This window comes from Grus americana, chromosome 3, assembly GCF_028858705.1.
Source record: "Grus americana isolate bGruAme1 chromosome 3, bGruAme1.mat, whole genome shotgun sequence".
NCBI classification, from domain to species: Eukaryota; Metazoa; Chordata; class Aves; order Gruiformes; family Gruidae; genus Grus; species Grus americana.
The window spans coordinates 122,101,420-122,121,305 of record NC_072854.1 but is presented as its reverse complement, the minus strand read 5'-3'; the positions used below and the strand labels follow the sequence as shown (position 1 = coordinate 122,121,305).

Sequence of the window (19,886 nt, the reverse complement as noted above, 5' to 3'; positions counted from 1 at the left end):
AACACTTAATCTTAGTGAATTCTATTAGAATTCATTAATGAATTTCAACTGTTTGTTATGTTTTGCACCCAGAGCTTTTTCTTCTGCTGTGTAAATTGCTAATAGTGAATAAATGACCCATGAAGATCAGACCTTAAAGGGCATAGTCACATATGATAGCTTACTGTGAAATCTGCAAAGCATTCCCGAGTCCATTTTAGACCATGTAGCTGCCATACTGCTGTATTGCTTTTACTGCTTTGCCAATCCATGTTGTTTATCCCTTTCCCTTATTTTTTTTCATTGTTCAAAATATATGTACTTAGACCTTTTTAAAATACCTGAAATACAGATTTCAAAGCTTTTTTTTAAAAAAAAAAAAAAAAGAAAAAATGAAAGCATAAAGTTTCATCCAACGTTCATGTGGGTATCTGTTCTAGCTGATTTAATTGATTTTTACTGTTAGTAATCAGATAAATTATTGTGCGTACAAAGAAGTGTTCCAGCACTGGCCATCATGTACAAATACTAAGTAATACTCCTTAATGTAGTGCTGCATTTAACGACTAGTTGTTTCTTTACAGGCCACTGATTTTGGCAAACCATCTCAATCTGCAAGCTTAGTTCTAAGCATCATGGTAGAAGATGCGAATGACAACCCGCCAGTGTTCCCCCAGAAATCATACTCCGTGACTGTAAAAGAGAATGAGCCTCCACATGTGGTATGTGCCATTAAGAATAAATAGACCGTTCTGCAGTTGGGTTTTTTTATGTAAACTTGGAAGTGGTAGTAATCTATGATGACTGTGCATTGATGAACTCTTTTTTTTTTTTTTTTTTTTTTTTTTTTTACTTTGTGGAGTCGGTAAAATCACATAGCATTTTCATTTTATATGACAATGGAGCACCTATCCCACTGACTCTTCCTAAAGCTCTCTTTGTGCCGCTCTCCCTTTCCCTCCTGTCCCTAGCGGTGACGCCATGCTGCTTGGATCTAGTTTTCAGAGGACCTATGGGCAGCATGTTTTAAAGATGCTGTAGGTGTTGTGCATATATCCACCATTCCCCTCTTCTTATAGTTTTCTGTCTTCTCCCGGTATATCTGTTTCTAGCTCCATATCACATCCTTGCAGATGTGAACTAATGGTTTCCAGGAATCAAGGGAAGAGGTGCCATCTAAGGGTCTGTAACATCTGTAACCACCCCTGCTATATGCTGTGTCTTTATTCTAGCAATGCAATTAATGGCCGTATGAGTACTACAGTCAGTAAACACTATATAGTTAAATGCCAGTCTTGTGTGTATGTTTTGCCACTGGTATTGTCCTACTCTAAACCTGGTGGTTTTGTTTTGGGGTTTGGGGTTTTTTCTTCCTCATTTAGATTGTGAGTGCAACAGCTACAGATGAAGATATAGGGCCCAATGCCATTATTCAGTACACCATAATTGGAGAGGCGGCTTCTTTTCATGTTGGAGAACTTTCTGGAAATATTACAACTCTTCAACCTCTGGACTATGAAAGTCGTTCCCAGTATACATTTATTCTGAAAGCTTTCAATCCTGAAGAGCCATATCCCCAGGACACAGCAAACATTACAGGTAGCCCTAGTTTACCACAGAAAATTTACTTTCATTTCCCTTGGGGAATATTTCAGCATGTGTAATTATAAAGCATAAAGATAGCCTTCAGTAGTAATTCATTCTGCTAAAGTAAATTATCAGAAATTATGATGGGACCTTTTGACTATAGCCAGATCAAAGTTTTTTTCAAAAAATGTTTGGCACGTCAAAAAGGAAGATTTTTTCCCACACAAACTGACATTACTTATTTCAATGTATTCACAAATTTTTCTGTGGCATTTTTTGAGTACTTATTGAAATTTTGATTGAAAAGGTTTCCAAAACCATAATTCGGTTCTTTTTCTGCCTGTTTACAGAAAGCCTGCTTCTAGGGTGGTAAAAAAAATATTTTTTAGTGTTGTTAAAATAACAGTACTTGATTGCTGTTGGTTTTTTCCTGGGGAAAAAAAAAAAATCTTTTTTTTTTTTTTTTCCCTAACACAACATAAAAGATTTCTGTGAGGTTGGTATCCTAGTTTTTGGCCAGCCCTGGTTTTGATCAGTATGACTGGAAGTGGTGGTCCCATTACTTGCTGTTCTGTGTTATTTATGTTACTATACAGGCAGCTTCACCGATTGTGTGCCATGACCCTATTGTGCCAGGTCATGTACAAATATAAAACTAAACAATCCTGTTTCACAGCGCTTGCAATCTAAACCAGAGACTAGAGACACGAGATGAATACGGACACAGAAGGGAGCCCAGCGAAACAATAAGATGATTTTATTCATGACACATAGTAGCGACAGCGTGCTGGCCAGAAGTGCAGCCGTTGTGGGAAACTATTGCTTGAGCAGTAAATAATTTAATCCACAAAGGCAAGCGTTTTGAAGTACAGAAAACAACGTTGCCATCTGGTTTAAAATGAAAAAGCTCCAACTCAATTCAGAGGAACTGTGCTGGTTTATATTAGCTGAAGAAATAGCTTGTAACCATTTAGGTGAAACTCATGTTTACACTCAGACCTGGACCTTCTTGTCTTAGTTACCGTGGAAGACGTTAATGAAGAAGGACCCATATTTGACAAGCCCTCGTATCACTGGATCCTTCTAGACAATTCTACAGCTGGCACACTGGTAGTAGACATCAATGCAAGAGATGAAAGCAAGGATTATGATGAAGGCATTTTCTACAATATCTCAGGTATGTTAGAAAAAAAAATCTTATGGACGTTTACTACTGGGGTACTTGCATACTGCTCAATTAAGCTGCGTGACCGAAGAATGAGAGATAATGGTCATAAATTGAAATGACAGGTTCTGACTGGATAGAAGAGGGGGGAAAAAGTCCTCTATGAGGATAACTAAGTACTGGAACAGGTTGCCCAGAGAGGCTGTCCTTGGAGGTTTTCAGCACCGAATGGATCAAAGCCTTGAGCAACGTGATCTGAATTTGTTCATGATCCTGCTTTGAGCCAAGAGGTGGGACTAGAGGTCTCACAAGGGCCCTTCCAGCCCAAATGATCCTGTGACGCAGAATCAAGAGAGGCCAATTGTCTTGCTCCAAATCACATATACAGATTAGGATTTCAGCCCATGTCTCTTAAATACTGGACATAAAATGCGGTCGCTTGTCTCCGCTGGCTCTGTTGAACCTCTCTAACACTTGTTTTTCTGTCTTCAGGTGGAAACTCAGAAGGCCTCTTCAGTCTTTCCAGCACCACAGGAGAACTCACGTTAACAAGAGACTTATCCAAACAGACTGATCCCCTGTATTACTCCTTGATGGTCACCGCTACAGATTTGGGTCTGCCACCTCTTTCAACTTCTGTAAAGGTACTAAGATTTTTACCTTAATGTCTGCTTGCGCAGTTTATTCTCCAGGTTGTTTTATCCTAAACTGAGTGTAACTGCACCAGGAAATGGATATTGGTGAGGCAAAACTATGCGAAACGGGAATGAGAATGTCAGAGTCCTGCTCCTGTTTCAGGAACAGCGTGGAAGATGGTAATAGTTACAAAGTTATGCTGCTATATAGCAATTGCTGGCACACCACCTGTCAGTGTTTTCATCATTCCCTTTCAGAAAAGGAAGACAGAAGCTCTAAACTGTGAGGGAGATTAGAGTGCAGACTTCTGTGTAAGGTCAAAGAGCCGGGAGAGTCAGAGGGGATGTAATGGAAGTACGTGATAGACAGCAAATAACAAAAAATAAATTCTAAATCGAAGACTGAGAAATGTAAAAGCGATAAAAGAAATATATTTTTGCACAGTGCTTATAACTGGCTGGTGATCTTTTGCCACTAAGTATCACAGCTTAGCAGAATTTAAAAAAAAGACTAGAAATGTATATGGATAAAGACATGTAGAAAATTATATTCAACAGAACCTTAAAATGTAGACTTATGAGCCATTATTCTTCAGAGTATTGGACAGCAGCTGTTTGGCATCACTTAGAAATAAATTATCTTTATTTTTGTGAAGCAGTAGGCATTACTTATTTACCACCTGTCACCTTTTTTCATGTATAAAGTCAGTTATAATAATTTTAAAATACTGTACTTACAAGCTCCTGCTTTGGTCGTACATTCCCCAGTGGAAGAATTTGCCGCAAATACAGATCAGTACCTCTCTCTGAGAGCTGTTTAGCTAGACAAGTTATTTGAAATGTGATGTTATGTGATGAACTGGAATCCCTCTCTATATTTAAGGAAAGCATGCAGGTGAACCTAAATTGATGAGGTTGCTGGCATTTTTCACTAACCTTTGCTGCCTTCAAGACACTAATGTGTCAAACTCAGCATGCAGCAATCATAGGCGTTTTCTTAATGACAGAGTTCTGGCCTTCTGCTGCTGCATACCTGAATAGAACAGTCTGCTAAACCTGAAAACGTAACCCCTGTGGTCATGTCCTTTTCTCTGCAGGTGTCAATAACAATAGCTCCCATCGACTTTTCCTTCCCGGTGTTCTCTGAAGCAGTCTATCGGCCTGCCCCTCTGAGTGAGAAGGCGCCGCCAGATACATTTGTTGTACAGATCAGTGCATTGCATAAAGTCCCTGTGATATACAGTATTGTATCTGGAGACGAAAAGGGTAAGCTCTTTATCTGAAATAACAAGGAAGAGGGTGTGTTAAACAACTAGCGCTGCAGAGCACTTAGCTTTTGGATTGTTTCTTTTCTTTCTCCTCTTGCTTTTATCTCAGTTCTACAGCCATTAATAGTGGATACGTATCAACCAGATGTACAAATTTGATATGGATCAGGTGTGGACACGTGATTGAATTTCTGTCAGATTAGCTAGAGCCACGTGATACAGAGCTGACTGCACCAGCTCTATGCTTTTTTTTATATCTGCCACAGGAAGATCAGGTGGTACCTGATCAAGCATAAAGTTACAGTGAGCGGAGGAAGAATACCTAATTCAGCATAAAGACTGCTGGTAGAAAAACTAACTCGGCACCACTTTGTTAACAAACATGAACGCGTAGAGTAAGTTTACCTGGGATCAACTGGATCAGTGCTTTGTCATGTGCCTTTTTTTACTAAGCTGATTTTGTTGTATCATCAAACATAGCCTTTTTTTTTTTTTTTTTTTTTTTTTGTAAAATGTTTTGTGTGAAGTTGTGGTCTCCTTGAAGTTATTTGCAGAATTTCACATCTTCAGCAAGAACAGGACTTCATAGGAAATAAAATAATTTCTGACTGAAACAGGGACAAATCATCTCTGACTGCTTCAGAGGAAGGGGAAGACCTTCTGACTGGAGAGTGGTGGAGTGAACTTCTCCCCTTTGGTTCCCATCTGACCTTCAGAATTTTTTGTTTTTGTTAATTACAGCCCTGGATACATCTGACATTCTCATAAATCCATGTTGAATTTTATTTTGTTCTTTGAAGAATACAGTAACATATGATATTTATATACATAATGTATAGTTTGCATTGAAGGGTTCATACCTTCAGTTTTAATAAAATCTAAACCAGAATAATTTCCTTTTTTTTTTTTTTTTTTTTTTAAAACAGGGTATTTCACTATCAGTTCATCCACTGGTATCATAAGGACAAGAAAAAATTTGACCCTGGAAGATTTTCCAGTCGTTTTCAATGTGCAAGCAATAGATTCATCTAATGCTAGCATATTTAATGAAGTTTCTGTGAATGTGGAAGTTATCGATGAAAATGATTTCCCTCCGGTTTTCCCATCGCCTCTACTAGAACAAAGATTGAAAGAGGTAAGAAATTGTCATCTAAGCTGAATCACAAAAATAAATCCTCAAAATAATTAAAAAAACCTTGCGGTGAGTATACAAATAAACGTTCTGGAACTGGACAGACTTGCCATTCTGTTCTGCCATATGATGTTTTAAGGTTTATTTCAAGCTGAAAATCCTAATACACAAAGAAGAATGGTCTAGAAGTGTGGACATACTGAAGGAAAAGTGAATCTTTTACTAATAAGGGGCTCAATGAAAGAAAACCAGCCACTCCATTTTGCGCGTTTGTACACAGAGAATATTCATGTGCCTTCGAAATCCAGTGGATGTGCTGGGCACCTCATAGACTCTCACTCAGCCTTCTGTAAGGGAGCTTCATACAGAGAAGTAGCAAGCAAAAGTCTCTGATTTAGCAATGTTTCTCCTCTTGCTCATGTGCAATCTGTTGTGATTCTTCCTGACACTAATTGGTGGCAGAAAGCAAGCCAGATTTTGGTCTGTGGCTGTTATGTTATGATAGCCTACAAAAGAAGCCACAGCATTTAATTATGCAAAAGCATCTAGCTCAACACTTCACTCTTCAATTTTCAAACACTTTTCACGCTTTAATCTGCTAACTACTTTTTTAAAAAGAAATGCATTCATCATGTTTATATTTTATATATTGCCTTTGAGATTCCCAGCTGATTCACTCACATTCTCTTTAACAGCCACATCTGATTAAAAATCTAGTCCATTTCTAACATTGAGCTAAACACAGGTTTAATTATTACGCCTACTTTTAATGTTCCCAGTTAGTTTAACGAAGAAGAGTTGGAATCACATTTCCCAACCTTAAAAATTGATTTCCACGTGAAATATTTACACAGGAGGAATTGCTGGATGCCCTGTTGGATCAAGTAACTTCAGGTCTCAAATGGCCGTGCAAGTGAAACACTGATATTTACTGTGAATCTTAAAGCAAATAACAGTTTTAAAAAGGAAAAAATAGATTTTTGTATTTTTAAAAAGAGCAGTTATTAGCCAAATAGTGTTCAGAAGGAAACATGGTTTTGAAGTTGAGAACATCCATTGAGTTTCATAGGAATAGAAGCTGTTAAACATGAATAATTTCTCAACAGCCAGATACTTGAGGTTAAGATTTGGCCTGTTTGAAATTAGTGATTTTTCTTCCTGAAGATTGCTGCTGTAGGTAGAGACATGGGGGAGGAAATAGTTCTTTTCTGTAAATTCGAGAAAACAAGAGATTTTCTTACTGTGCTGAATGAGTTGTGTAATTTTGATTTTAAAATGTCTATACTATTGTAAGTGTATATGGTGTCTGTTACTTCTCCCCTTTCACATAATTCAAGAAACTGCAGATAACTAAAGTCTCTAAGGGCCTCAATCTGTTCTTCATCCACAGAATTTACCTGCTACTCAGATTGTCCAGCTGAATGCTCAGGATAATGATGCAGGCAGAAATGGTATCCTAACATATGGCATTCTCAGTGGTGGACCAAAATTCAGGATAGATGAAGCAACTGGAATTCTGTATTCCACTGTCTCCTTTGATTATGAAGAGGAACCTACAGAGTATCAGGTTTGCTTTAGATTTCTTAAGTCCTTTCATTATTCAGAACTCTTCATCTTTCCCTTGGATAACAGGTGAGACTTTTGGTTTTGTTTAGCTTGATAGTACTTGAACATTTTATGCGTTGTTTTAGAATATGAGCATCTCAAGATGTGACGCATTATTAAAGCAAGACACTGCCTTTAGACTATAATGAAATTCAGGCAAGGCTCATTGTTCACCTGTCCCACAAACTCTCAAACACTTAGCACATGAATAACTAACTTCACGACGACAGCTCATGTGTTCAGGGCTGTCGGTTTGCTTGAATCTGTACAGGACTGAGATCTTGCAGATATGATTCTTGGTTAATCTTCTTTATTGTTGCTGCCACTGCTGGATATTTTTATGATCTTACTTTGTGTCAAGCAAAAATATTGGTGAATTTGTTAGTTCTATACACAAAGACTTCTTTATTGACCGAATAGTCCTTAAGTTTTCAATAATCATTTTGAGGTGAATTCAGAATTTGACTTTGGAGTATTCTTAGAAATGTAAAGTTTAATATTCATCAAGATTTTTTTAATCCTTATGCAAGTACCTATTTGTATTATTTCTCATTTCCAATAATTGTGTACCTTACAGGTAGTCATATATGCGGAAGATGATGGAATCCCTGAGAAGAAAAGAGGATACTGCACAGTTGTCATAAAGATCATTGATGTTAACGACTGTCCACCTGTCTTTGATCCAGTGACTGAATTTAGTGTAAATGAAAATGCACCTGTGGGATTCATAGTTGGAAAAATGACAGCAACAGACAGAGACACAGGAGACAATGCCTTTGTTCTGTATAGCCTTACAGGTGACAAGGAATTCTCTCACTGTACCGGGAACAACTGCCACTTCGTTGTCTATAATGTTACAAGCATATATAGTATTACGGGTGTTACCTCCTAACCCCTTTCCACATAAGCCAAGAAGGTTCACTGTCACCTGGCTTGGTATTTTACTAATTTATGCTCGTACAACTTTCAAACTGATTGAGTAGGAGCTTCTTTTGCAGAAACTACAAATTGTTATGCTTTTAGTTGTACTCTGCTACCACAGATCTCTGCCCAGGTTATTAAGTGCTTTCAATTTCCTTTCACATGAATGTGCCAGCTTGTGAACTGCAGTGACTGAGAGCTCTGATTCGTGCGTCCTGTCACATTTAACTGTGGTAGCTGATGGCATTACAGTTGAGAAGAGCGTGCCCTTTTTGCCACTGCCCCTAAATCTGACAGAAATGGAGATTTAGATTCCTCTGGACTAAAGCCTGCAGGAATTGAAATAGTTGTTTTTGTTGTATGGACCATCAAGAGCGATATGTATATAGAGTCTTTTATTTCCAATATGCATACAGACCTTGAGGTGGCTTTGGACAAGGGTGGCCAAAACTAGTAAAAGTCACTGCCAGGTCTTTTGGCAGTCAAACTGATTTCTCTTTAGATCTGTGCGCCACTCAGTCCACCTTCATTAGAGACAGAAGAAATTCAGTGACATCTCCTCTTAAAGATCTTGGCGGGAGCACTGTCTTGCTACAGTCCTTTCACGACTGTTGCAAGCAGCAAACATGAGACTGAACATACAGAGAGTCATAGGACTGTAAAAGTGCCTGGCAAACAGCTCTGATCTCCTCTAAGTGTTGCATAGGCTCAGAGAAACTTGCTTCCAGAGATTTGCCCCAGAACTCCAGTGTGCCATCATCATTTGCGTGCCTCTAGCATGGTCACTTTTTTGAGTGTGACGGATGTATCTGCAAAACTTAACCTGTTCTGTTGGCTGACGTTTCAAGCACTCATCCACTCAAAATAGTTTGTTTTTCTTCTATATTATCTATATGATATTTAAAAACTTGTTTTAATAAGTTCAAGACACATGTAAACGTGTAATTTAAGAGTGTAGTTAATGATGTGCCTCTAAGGTATATTCATTGATAATGCTTCTTTAAATGTATCTCAGGTGATGGAGGAAATACATTTGAAATAGATGAAATACATGGCAACATTAAGATAAAGAACTCTCCAGACTATGAAACCATGAACAAATACAACCTTACAGTGAATGCAGTCAACAATAAATCTGCCCCTTTCCATCAGGTAAAAGAGCATTATTGTAACAAACAGTGACTCTTCTATTCAGAGTGAATTTTGAACTAGTGGGAGGGAGATCTATCAAAGACATTTATTGTGTAGAATAAATTAGTCACCTAACTGTGTTTAGGGTCAGACTTTTGCAACCTTTGCCCATGCTGAGTTAGTATTCTACTCCATAAATAGTTGAAATACTTCATAACAATGCATGGTAGAATTTGACCCTGAATTGGTTGTGGACAAACCTGTGCTGGGGAACTGGAATTCTTGCCTGCTGCTATTAGTACTGTAAGTGCCATGATAATTTTTCATGGGAGAAAAAGTAATTTTCAGCAAATTGTTCTGGTTCTGCCGTATTTTCTTCTATTTGAAAAGAAATTCTTTTTGTTGCATATGCAAGTAACAGAAACATATCGCTAAATAAGACATTCTAAATATTCTAAAATGCATAAAACTATTTTGTTTTCTAGGCAACTACTTACGTCACTGTTCTAGTGATTGATGTGAATGATAATGCTCCAGTATTTGCTCAGAATTCCTATTCCGCTTCTATAAACATGATTAATCCTGTAGGTGCTCATGTCATAACTGTGAGCGCTACCGACAAAGATCAGGTAACTTCTCCTGTTTGATTTTGACACTGCTTTAAGCTGCAGCCCAAATAGATTTTTTTCTCTGTTCTCTAGGCATGAAATACCAAATGTAGCAGAAAGGGAATTCTGATTGACTGACAGCACTGGGAAGTGGAAATTAGGACTTGTGATGCTTCTGCCTTGACACTGATGTACTCCCTGTCTTTGCGCATGCTTCTTCAGCTGTATTTGCCTTAATTTTTCCCCTTGTTATATGAAGTTGTATCAGTCTTTAGGAAGTATACAAGGACGGAAGCAATTTAGTGCCAGTGAAGTTTATTTGAACTTCTGAAGTAGAAGAATCTGTAAAAGCTAATCATATACTGGCTTGAACATGGAAGTGTCTGCTTACCAAGCGCCTCTGAAGTATCGTACCCCAACTAATTTTCTCTGTCCCCATTTTTTAAAGTAATTTTGTTTGATATATCTGTACTGCACCCATCAAGTAGTATCCAGACACTGGCAGAGATATCCAGTAGTCAACCAGATCACCATGACAACATCATTACTAATTATATCATTTAAAAGATGAAACATCTAGAAGTGACAACAAAGTAGGTGTAGCTCGTGCCTTCCTATTTCTTCATCCATATATTTGGTTAAAATAGCTGCAGATGTGGTATTTTGCTGCAAATAATCTAATGGCCCCTTTTTTATCATCTTTCTCAATTATGTTATATAAAAAGTGAAATTGCTTATGAAAGTTGTTGGACTCTGTGAGATCTTCCTTGACACCCTAATGAAACTCATTCTTCAAATAATACATCTGGTCCTCTGCGATGCAGAGTGGCACTCGCCCCTCCCTGGGCCATCCTTTTGGGATTCTGGGGCAGAGTCCAGCACTGAAACTATTAGACTTTGTTTCTGTTCCTCTGTTCCTGAAATAATTATAAATCCAGAGATTACTTAGTGACAACAGATGTTTGTGGTAGGGTTTGATCCTGCTGCTGCAGAGCCATGGAAGGACAGAATCCAATGCTTTTCAGAAATACGAAGTGCAATAGAGTGAACCCTCAGGGTTTGTCAAAATGGCTTGTTTCAGGAAAGTGAAGTGATGTGCATAAAGTAAAATGCGTCCAACTCTCCTGTGGCAGGCAGGAATAGGGATTACCCTCGTAGCAGTGGGAAGGCTGTGCTTCTCCTCAAGGTGCGAAAAGGATCCAGGGGACTTTGGCTTATTCTTGTTGACATCACACCTTTAGATGACTCTCTTTCACTGCTCTGACTGTCCTCCCCTGTACACGTGTCCTTAATTTATTTTCACATTTTTTCACTTTTTTCCACTTTTTTTTCTCCACATTTTTAGTGTGTAACTGGCCAACTGCTTGTGAATCTTCTGCTTTGTGCTTTTATCAGCACCCATCCTACTACCTTAGCTAACCCCAAGTTTTCCTTCGTGAAATAAATTCACCATTCTCCACAAATTCACTAGAGACATTGAGATGTTGTCAAATCTCTTGTTTCAGTGTTTATCCTACCCTTCAAAATGTACGTCCAGTGCATGGAGTTTTCTTTAGTATTGCTTATGGGAATTTTTTTCTTGTCTTGGAACAGCAAAATTAATTTGGGGGTGGGAGGCTCTACCCACTGACCCTTTCGCCTGCTGGTGCTCTTGTGTTACAGCTTAAGAACAAAGTAGCTCTGAGCCCAGTTCTCTTTAGTTATTTAAAACACCTCTGTCCATTTAAGCACGGAAACACTGAGACTCCAGTAAGCCTGTACTATGGGGACTTGGGGCACTGAAATAACGTGGTCCTGCAAGCAATAGTTACACAAAGTTGTGTTCCTTTCATGGCAGGGACAAAATGGCCTTATCGAGTACTACATCCTCCCTGATCTAAACTTCAGCTCCTTCTTCCTGATAGAAGATACGAGCGAGGGGAAAATAATTACAACTGGAAGCCTGTCTAGATCTGGAGAGATCCGTTTAACAGTGATGGCTAAGGACAAAGGCTCTCCGTCTTTAAATGACACTGCTATGATTACTCTTAATGTATTTGACAACCGTCCATTTGTTCCTCAGTTTAACGAGAGTGAAATCAGGTGAGGCTTTCATATTAAGTTATATAACTGTATGTATTCTCCAGGTAGTGGAAAACATAGTAAAGTTGAAGCTAATTTTCATATTCTTCCATGCAGAAGAAAGGACATCGGGGTTTTTTAAACAAAATGTCCAGGAAATTCTGCTATGCCAGTTCTGTGAACATGATGCCTTTTATTTCTTTATCGTGCAGCTTGTAGAAGCCAGAATCTTTGTCCCTTTCATCTTGCAGACTAATAAAACATTCTTCCTTAGCCTTTACTCAAGGATAAACAAATGTCCAGCTAGAAAAGTAGGGCTTGCACTGTACTCTGAATGTCAGTGAGCTCTAGCAAACAACTAGAGGGGAGGGGGCAGGATTTTCCACAGTGTAGTCTCTTTTAAAGAGTTAAATTTCCAAGCCTGCCAATGAAACAATTGCTGGGAAATTTAACATTATGATTTATCATTTATTTTCTATTTTAGCATTTCTGTTTCGGAAAACACAGGAGTGGATTTTTCAATTTACACTTTTACTGTGGTTGAAACTTTAGGAAAACAGATTGATTACACAATTGTATCTGGCAATGAAAAAGGTGAGTACTATTTCCCTTATGAGTTAAAATAGCTAAGACAATCACCTGTCTTTTGCGTGGCAGATGTTGCTGTGTGTAAATGAGGAATGGAGAGAAAGGATAAAATTTCATGTTGTGGTTTTTTTTTTTTTTTTTTTTTTTTTTTAAAGAAAGTACACAAAGAATTTCTTTCAGAGCTCTTCAGCATGGACTTTGTTGATCTTCTTTGGCTAAAGAGGTAGTGGTGACCTGCTAGAAAATGGGTTCCTGTAGCCTTAAGTTAGGATAATTTGCAGGCTGAGGGAGCCAAAATAGAAGTTGTTGTTAGCAAGCAGCTTCCTCTCTGCCAATCGCTTTTAGTCTAACGTTTCCTTGCACTTGCACCTATGTCAGCTCATCTGCCCTCCTTCAGTGCTTGCAGCTGTGCTGCGACTCCATTTGGCACACAAAAAAGTAAATAATTAGAAACTGAGAGAAAACTTGGAAATTAGTGAAAAAGGAGTTTTGCAACAAGAAGCTGCAATTCTCTTTTCCAAGTATTGTTGCTCCTTTATATGTTTAAGGTCTGTTTGGTCTGGGATAGGGCCTCAGCTGTGATGCCTTTGCTGCTCAGGCAGTGGAAGTGTTGCATTTTGCATTCTTAAGAGCAGAGGACCCTTGGAAACATCCTAAGAGTAACTAAGACACAGGAGGTAGGAGGGATTCAAGTGAAATGATAACTGTAACAACAAAGGTGCGCGTTTTTTCCTTTCAGGTCATTTTAGATTGGATCCGAAAAGTGGTGAGCTGAGAACAGCAATTAATTTGAACTATGAGGAAGTTTCTCAGTATGTGATTTTAGTTGAAGCAAATGAAAATCTCTCATCTGCCACAGAAGTCCAGCGTTCAGGTAACTTTTTGCTTTAAGGACGTTCCAGCTGAGCTCAAGGACGATGAACACATCTTTTGCATTTGCAACTCAGTGTAGGAATTATGATTCTCTTTAACCGAAATGTCTGACGTCAAAGATGAAAAGCTGAAGGTCGAGGTTGCGCAGAGAAAAACTGCAGCCTTCCTCCAAGGCTGCAAACCCTCACAAGACCCTACTATGGTCTCAGAAAAGAATGTAACAGCAGGAGCTGGAGGACCCTGCCTGTCCCTTGCCTGGTACAGCGCAGCCAGCTGGAGAGGGCTGACAGAGGAGCAGTGCTGTCAGCTTTTGCCTTGAACTGCCTGCTCTCACTGAAGCCCCAGGAAGAGCGAGGTAGAGCTCCTCTGGGCACATCCCTGCGGCGTTCCCTTTCTTCTCCCTCTTCCTCACACGCAGCAGAGATACCGCTGCAAAGCCACAGCCTGACCCGGCCTTGGAAAGTTGTGCTTTGCTGGTGTGTGCTGTTGTGGTTAACTTGTGCTGGTTTATTTAATAGGTCTGTTTGCTCAAAACGTGGCAATGCTGACAATCTCAGTGCAGGATGTAAATGAAGAGCCAGTGTTTTTGAATAATACCTACTCTGCTCGGATACCGAGCTCTGTGCCGTACAAGTACCCGGTTATTACAGTTCAGGTAAAGACTCTGTGCTCTTTGTGAGGACAGAAATTGTTTGAAAGATTTGGATTTTTTCCTCAGTTAAACTGGGTTAAAGGAGCTGTTAATTCTGCTTTTGAAAGCTTGAGATAGATTCTGCTCATTACCCAGGCTTAACATAGTGCTGGTGAAGGATGGGTTGTTTAGGGAACTGGCCCATACCTGTCCTACCTGTGGGTCTGTCAGAAGAGCGATACAGTCTGTTCTGACTCATGCTGCTGTTATGGATTACACGCTGCACAGACTGCCGTTCTCTCTTTGGCACTGTTAACTGCTTTGTTACCTATCAGACCAAAATGGGAAATGAATTACAAAATGGAGCAGTTCTCATCTTTTTCTAAGTCTGGTGTTATCCCTCAGTTCTAGCCTGCTCCTTTTATGATTGCAGCTGTAGAATCCTACAGACTTTTATAGCCTTGGTCTGATTCTGACTTTATGGTAAATGTATTTCCCCTTTTATAGCCTTGGTCTGATTCTGATAGTTTGTGCCCCAGTTCGTTTAGTGCAAAGAGAAAAATGTGACAGCACTATCCTGGAATACTCCAGTCTTACAAATAGAAACTGCAGAGTTTTATGATTGAAGAGCAATGTGCGGCCCCAAAGCCAAAACCTGAATTTCACAAATCACCTTTTTTTAAACCCAGGCCACAGATCCAGATTCAGGAGACAATGGACTTCTGCTGTACAGCTTAGTGAATACTCAAACAACTGAATTTGACATCGATAAAAATACAGGGCAGATTTTTACAGTTTCTGTAGCAGAAAAGGCTGGAACATTTTATCTGGAAGTCCAAGCTGCAGACCAAGGCACAAGACAACTCACAGCCCGGACCACAGTCAATGTAAGGAAGATTGCTATTTATAGTCCTGATTTGCTTCCATGTCAAAACTCTGTCTTAAAGAAGGGCTAGATTTGGTAATGACAAAAAAATTACTTAACACCATGCAGAGAGACTGTCAGATACACCAGTATTTACATACTTTCAGGCCAGAATTACAAGGTTACCTTTTCCAGTGACATGTTAAAATATGTTGGCATGAACACTGACTTTTAGAGGACAATTTTTTTATATAGAAGGGGGGTTTTATGGGGTCTTTTTGTAGGTTTATTTTAATTCAATCTGAGAGGTACAAATGCTTTAGAAAACCTTACATGTGATTGATTTTATTTATTTATTAGGTAATGGTTGATTCCAGTTCCAGTAACAACATTGTGGTGGTGGTACTTAGTCAGAAGATCAATGTTGTTGAAAGAAACATTGCTGAAGTAAAAAGGTATTTTTGAAACTGTGAAGCTTACTCTGACATAGTATCTAATGACAAATTTAGAGTTTTTTTGAGATAGGGGTCTGACAGCCTACAGGGGAGGTGACGCAGCCAGTTTTTACCTGGTAGGGCTTTGGCCTGAGCTGACGAATGTCAAAAAGGTCATTTTGAGAGGTATCTTCCCACCTCACTATTTCTGTGGATTTTTTTTTTTTTTTAACAGCCTAGGATAAAGTTTTTCCATGGATAGTTAGGCCCAAGATACAAATGTGGAGTCAGAGAGGACAGAAGCCACAAACCAAACCCACCTTTGCTACAGATGAAAAAATCCCCCTTGTGACAGAGCAGCAGAGCTTCTCAAGGATGTCTCAGCCCTGCCGTGCTAGGGGATTAGCTAGTGATGTGGGGATGGCCACGCTACAATTAAAAACGTATTTTGGCCTTTTAGGGTTTGCTAACCCTTCCTTCCTCTAATTAATTGTTCAGTTATGCTAATGGCACCTATCTAAGAATTTTCAGGCTATGTACAAAAGTTATATGGCATCTACTATTGAAAAGTATCTTTGCATACAAGAGAGGAGGACTGGATTTTTTTTCCCCTCTGCTACTCAATCACTCAACAGGATTGGGCAAATAGCTTAATTCCTTTGCTGATGATAATCCTGCATTTTTACAAGCTTAGATTAAAATACTAAATATCTGCAAAATATTGTATTAGATACTACTTTTTATCATTTAATTTCTAGAGTAAAAGGAACGTGTCATTGCCCAGTTAATTTAAAATGTTTTCTTAATATGATGGCAGGGTCCTGGAAGATAAACTCGCATGGAATGTATACATCGTCGAGGTTTATTCCAATGAGTTTGAAAGAAAAGCAAGAAGCAGCACTGATGTAACCTATGTAAAAATTATTGCTTTTGATGAGGCAAACCAGGAAGTATCTGCAGAAGATGTAAAAAGGTCTGTATGGCACAGTCTGCCTTTCTGGGTGTCAGAGCTATGCAGCTAGGTTTTGTTTCCTTAAAATTATTAATGTCTTGGACTGGACAGGTTTAGATCAAATAACAGTTTATCTGAGATTTATCTCAAGGCCCAAATGGAATTTTTAGAATTCAGAAAGCTTTCATTATTTATTGAAAGGTAATTTTCTGAGTTTGTCAAAAACCTGAATAAGGCTGTTTAATCTTGCAAAATATATTTAGAAGTCAGTTTTATAGAAAACAAGCAGAAAGAATATCACTAAAACAGATGTTGACTTCAGAATTGCAGAATGTTGATTAAAAACTTACATTTTCAGTGTATTTTACATTTGTTTCATAACATGGCAGTGGTATGAAGGTATATTCTTATAAACATTTTGTGAAGGGCAGCTGCTATTTAAACATACCATTTCTAGACTCAACACCTCTATTAACCTAGTAATTGTTTGTGGCTGATATTACTAATGGACCCTGTGGTCATAGGAAGCAATCTGCATGGATGAACCTTTTCCTCTGAGAAAGTGCTATTAAGTAAGACTATATTTTATAACTTTCCAACCTTTGCAGCATTTTTGTTCATAAGCACCAAGGCTGGTTGCTAGAAAACAGATTTATCCCCCCCCAGATAAAAGACATGACAAGTCTGAATCTTTGGAAAAAGTCTTGGTGGATGAGGGAGTGGTACTCTGTTATTTTCTTCACTACTCTTCAAGCCAAAATGAAGGTATGATAAATCATCAGCATTTTACTCTTTTATCTTCAGAAAACTCAGGGAGCAGAAGAGTAACATTGAGACAGAACTGGAGAAAATATTTTCAACGGCTGTTACTGTTGCCATAGAAGAGGCTCCTGCTGACTCAACAACTCCTGAACTCATTGCGACTATCATCCTCGGTGTTCTGCTAGCCTGCACCCTTGTAGCCTTCCTGGCATATGTAATTTTTAATATAAAATGGAAAAGGTACAAATAGTTTTGCTTTAACAATGTAATTAAGACTTACGACTAATAAGTTTACTTTAAATGTCAACTTGAAAAAACCTGATGAATTCTGATATTTGCAGGGAGTATCGCCTAAGATTTGCTGTAAATCAAAATGCACGGTGTTGTACGGTAGATGTTAGACACACTATGTGTAACTGACAGTTGGTTTCTTCTTGTATTTGTCACACAGCAGCAGAAACAAATACTTTTAAAGCCACAGAAATGTGGCTAGCAGAGATTTTAACTGTGAAGGGAGGCACAAGTAGCTGCAATATACCCACATAAGTCTTCTCTAACCCCCTGAATGCTGAAATCGAGGGAGGTTTCGCTGGTAACTTCAGTGGCACTACCACATAGTAGAGGAAAACAAATACATTTCCAAGAGGACAGTGGGTGTTTACGCTGTTACCATTACAGATAAATAGAAAATACTCCAAACTAATCCCCAGAATAATACTGAAAATAAATGTTGTGCATGAAACACAAATGCTTCATGTTCTGTTTTTAAAACAACTGTAAAGCTGATCATCATAAAGAATTAACAATTTTATTTTAATGTATTTATCATTTTCAGAAAGTATAAGCAACAGTATTTGATTAAGCAGCGAGCTGCAGTTATGGAGGGTATTGATAATCCATGTACAACTGACAGAAATGGAAGTCTGAAAAGCTTAGAGAAACCAGAGCACACGAATAATTTGTAAGTAGAACGCAGATATCACAAATGTATAAAAAATAGCCTATCACAAGATGTGGTTCTAGTTTATTCAGGTAACATAGGATTTTCCTTGTGTCTTTCACTAGTTTATAGGTTGATTTTATTTTTTTTTAAGAACCCTTACAATTATAAGTTAAAAACTCTACACTTGAAGGAAACCAATACCTTTCAATCTTGTATCAAAAACTACATGGGCAAATTCCTACTTACTCTTTAGCAGATTGTTAAGCCTTATGCGGAAAAAAACCTCTCAGGATACAGGAAGCTACTTAATGTTCCCCTGGGCAAAATCCCAGTAATTTTGCGATCAGTGTACGCGCTACTCTCAGTTTTACAGCGGCTAAGATTTTTGTCACTTAATGCCTTGAGCTTGCAAATAAGTTATGAATTCTCTTCACTCTCTTTCAGGAAAACTGAAGTAATGGCACTTAGCAACATGGAAGACACCAAAGGAGGTGATGCTGATGATGTACTTCAGGCCGACAAAAAATGGAATTACCTTGAGACACTAGATTGCAACAGTGAACATAAAGAAAATGTAGCATCTGAAAAAGCTGCTGAACCTAGAAATGTAGATGCCCTGCCCACTGCAGAATTCACAACAAAACAGGTAACGAGCTTTTCAATTGCAAAGAATGGAGTGAAAGATATTTTATCATTATTCATCAAATAACTGAGAGAATTATCAAAAAAGTAAACTTGTGATGGAACTAAAAAAAAATAATCTTATGTGAAATAATGAAAATCTTTGAGGAGCTGTTTGTCCCTGCTTAGGAGGAGGACTTTGTGATCCAGAGAAGAACGATGACTCTTCCATCTTTTACAGAATATGTGCAGTAAAGGGTTCTCACGTGCTGCTCCTAAAACTTGCAGCGTTAAAAACAATGCTTTCTTTGCAAGCTTCAGAGAAAGAACGTGTATATAAAAGTTATATGACTTCTACTGCTTAGAATTTGTCCACACACTACCATTTGTAGCATTCTGCCTCATCTGTGTTATGTTTTCTTACAGGATTGCTCTCTGACAAAGCACGAGTCAGCTCTTTCCTTAACACCTGATCCCACAACTGCTGCTCCTGAAAAAGAACTGAAAGGAGTAAAATTTTCAGAAGTGGCAATTATTTTGGATGCAGAGCCTGAAGATGATGAGGCTAATGATAATGATGTATATTTTCATCAGTAAGAGTGCTTTATGAAGAAAACTTTTAGGAAAACCACACAGACACTCATTGGAACATAACGGAATTAAATGAGCAATAAGAATATGGGAATGCTATCCAGCTTTTAATTCCTGCTATGCCCGTTGTTTGTGCTTTAAGAGACTGGCAAGAAAGAAAATAAGCAGTGAGCTAGAAGGGCTGCAGAACGGTTGTAATGCAAGGCTACTTTCCTAGACGCGGTGCTGTATTACAGCGTATTTAATTTCTTATGGCATGTGTAAAATAGCAAGACAATAAACCCGATTCCAACTGTGATGCCTTGTCATTATTTTACACGAACTATTTCTCAGACAGCAGTTTTCTGTTCTTGTTGCACAAACCTCACCGCCGTGGTTATTTTTTTTGCAAACCAGTGCCTAACACTTTCTAGTTCCACCGTGCCTTTCCTCCCCCGCCAGGACCAGCGGAGCAGCCCGGGGCCCTGCACCACCCACCTGCCTTCCCCGGGAGGGGCCGAGGCCGCGGATTTTACGCCCGCAGCAGCGACTCGC

General features: G+C 38.7%; 1 protein-coding gene across 1 annotated transcript; it reads left to right on the top strand.

Moving 5' to 3' along the window:
* Window positions 1-614: 614 nt before the first annotated feature.
* On the top strand, window positions 615-19,611 carry LOC129204608 (cadherin EGF LAG seven-pass G-type receptor 2-like). The gene is made up of 21 exons (XM_054820834.1): window positions 615-701; window positions 1,362-1,578; window positions 2,585-2,743; window positions 3,224-3,375; window positions 4,464-4,632; window positions 5,561-5,769; window positions 7,157-7,333; window positions 7,949-8,168; window positions 9,308-9,444; window positions 9,909-10,052; window positions 11,869-12,113; window positions 12,577-12,686; window positions 13,420-13,554; window positions 14,072-14,208; window positions 14,874-15,071; window positions 15,410-15,504; window positions 16,301-16,456; window positions 17,240-17,437; window positions 18,033-18,158; window positions 18,585-18,786; window positions 19,188-19,611. The coding sequence occupies exons 1-21, from the start codon at window positions 615-617 to the stop codon at window positions 19,356-19,358; spliced, it is 3,444 nt and encodes a 1,147-aa protein (XP_054676809.1). The 3' UTR covers window positions 19,359-19,611.
* The last annotated feature ends 275 nt before the right edge of the window (window positions 19,612-19,886 follow it).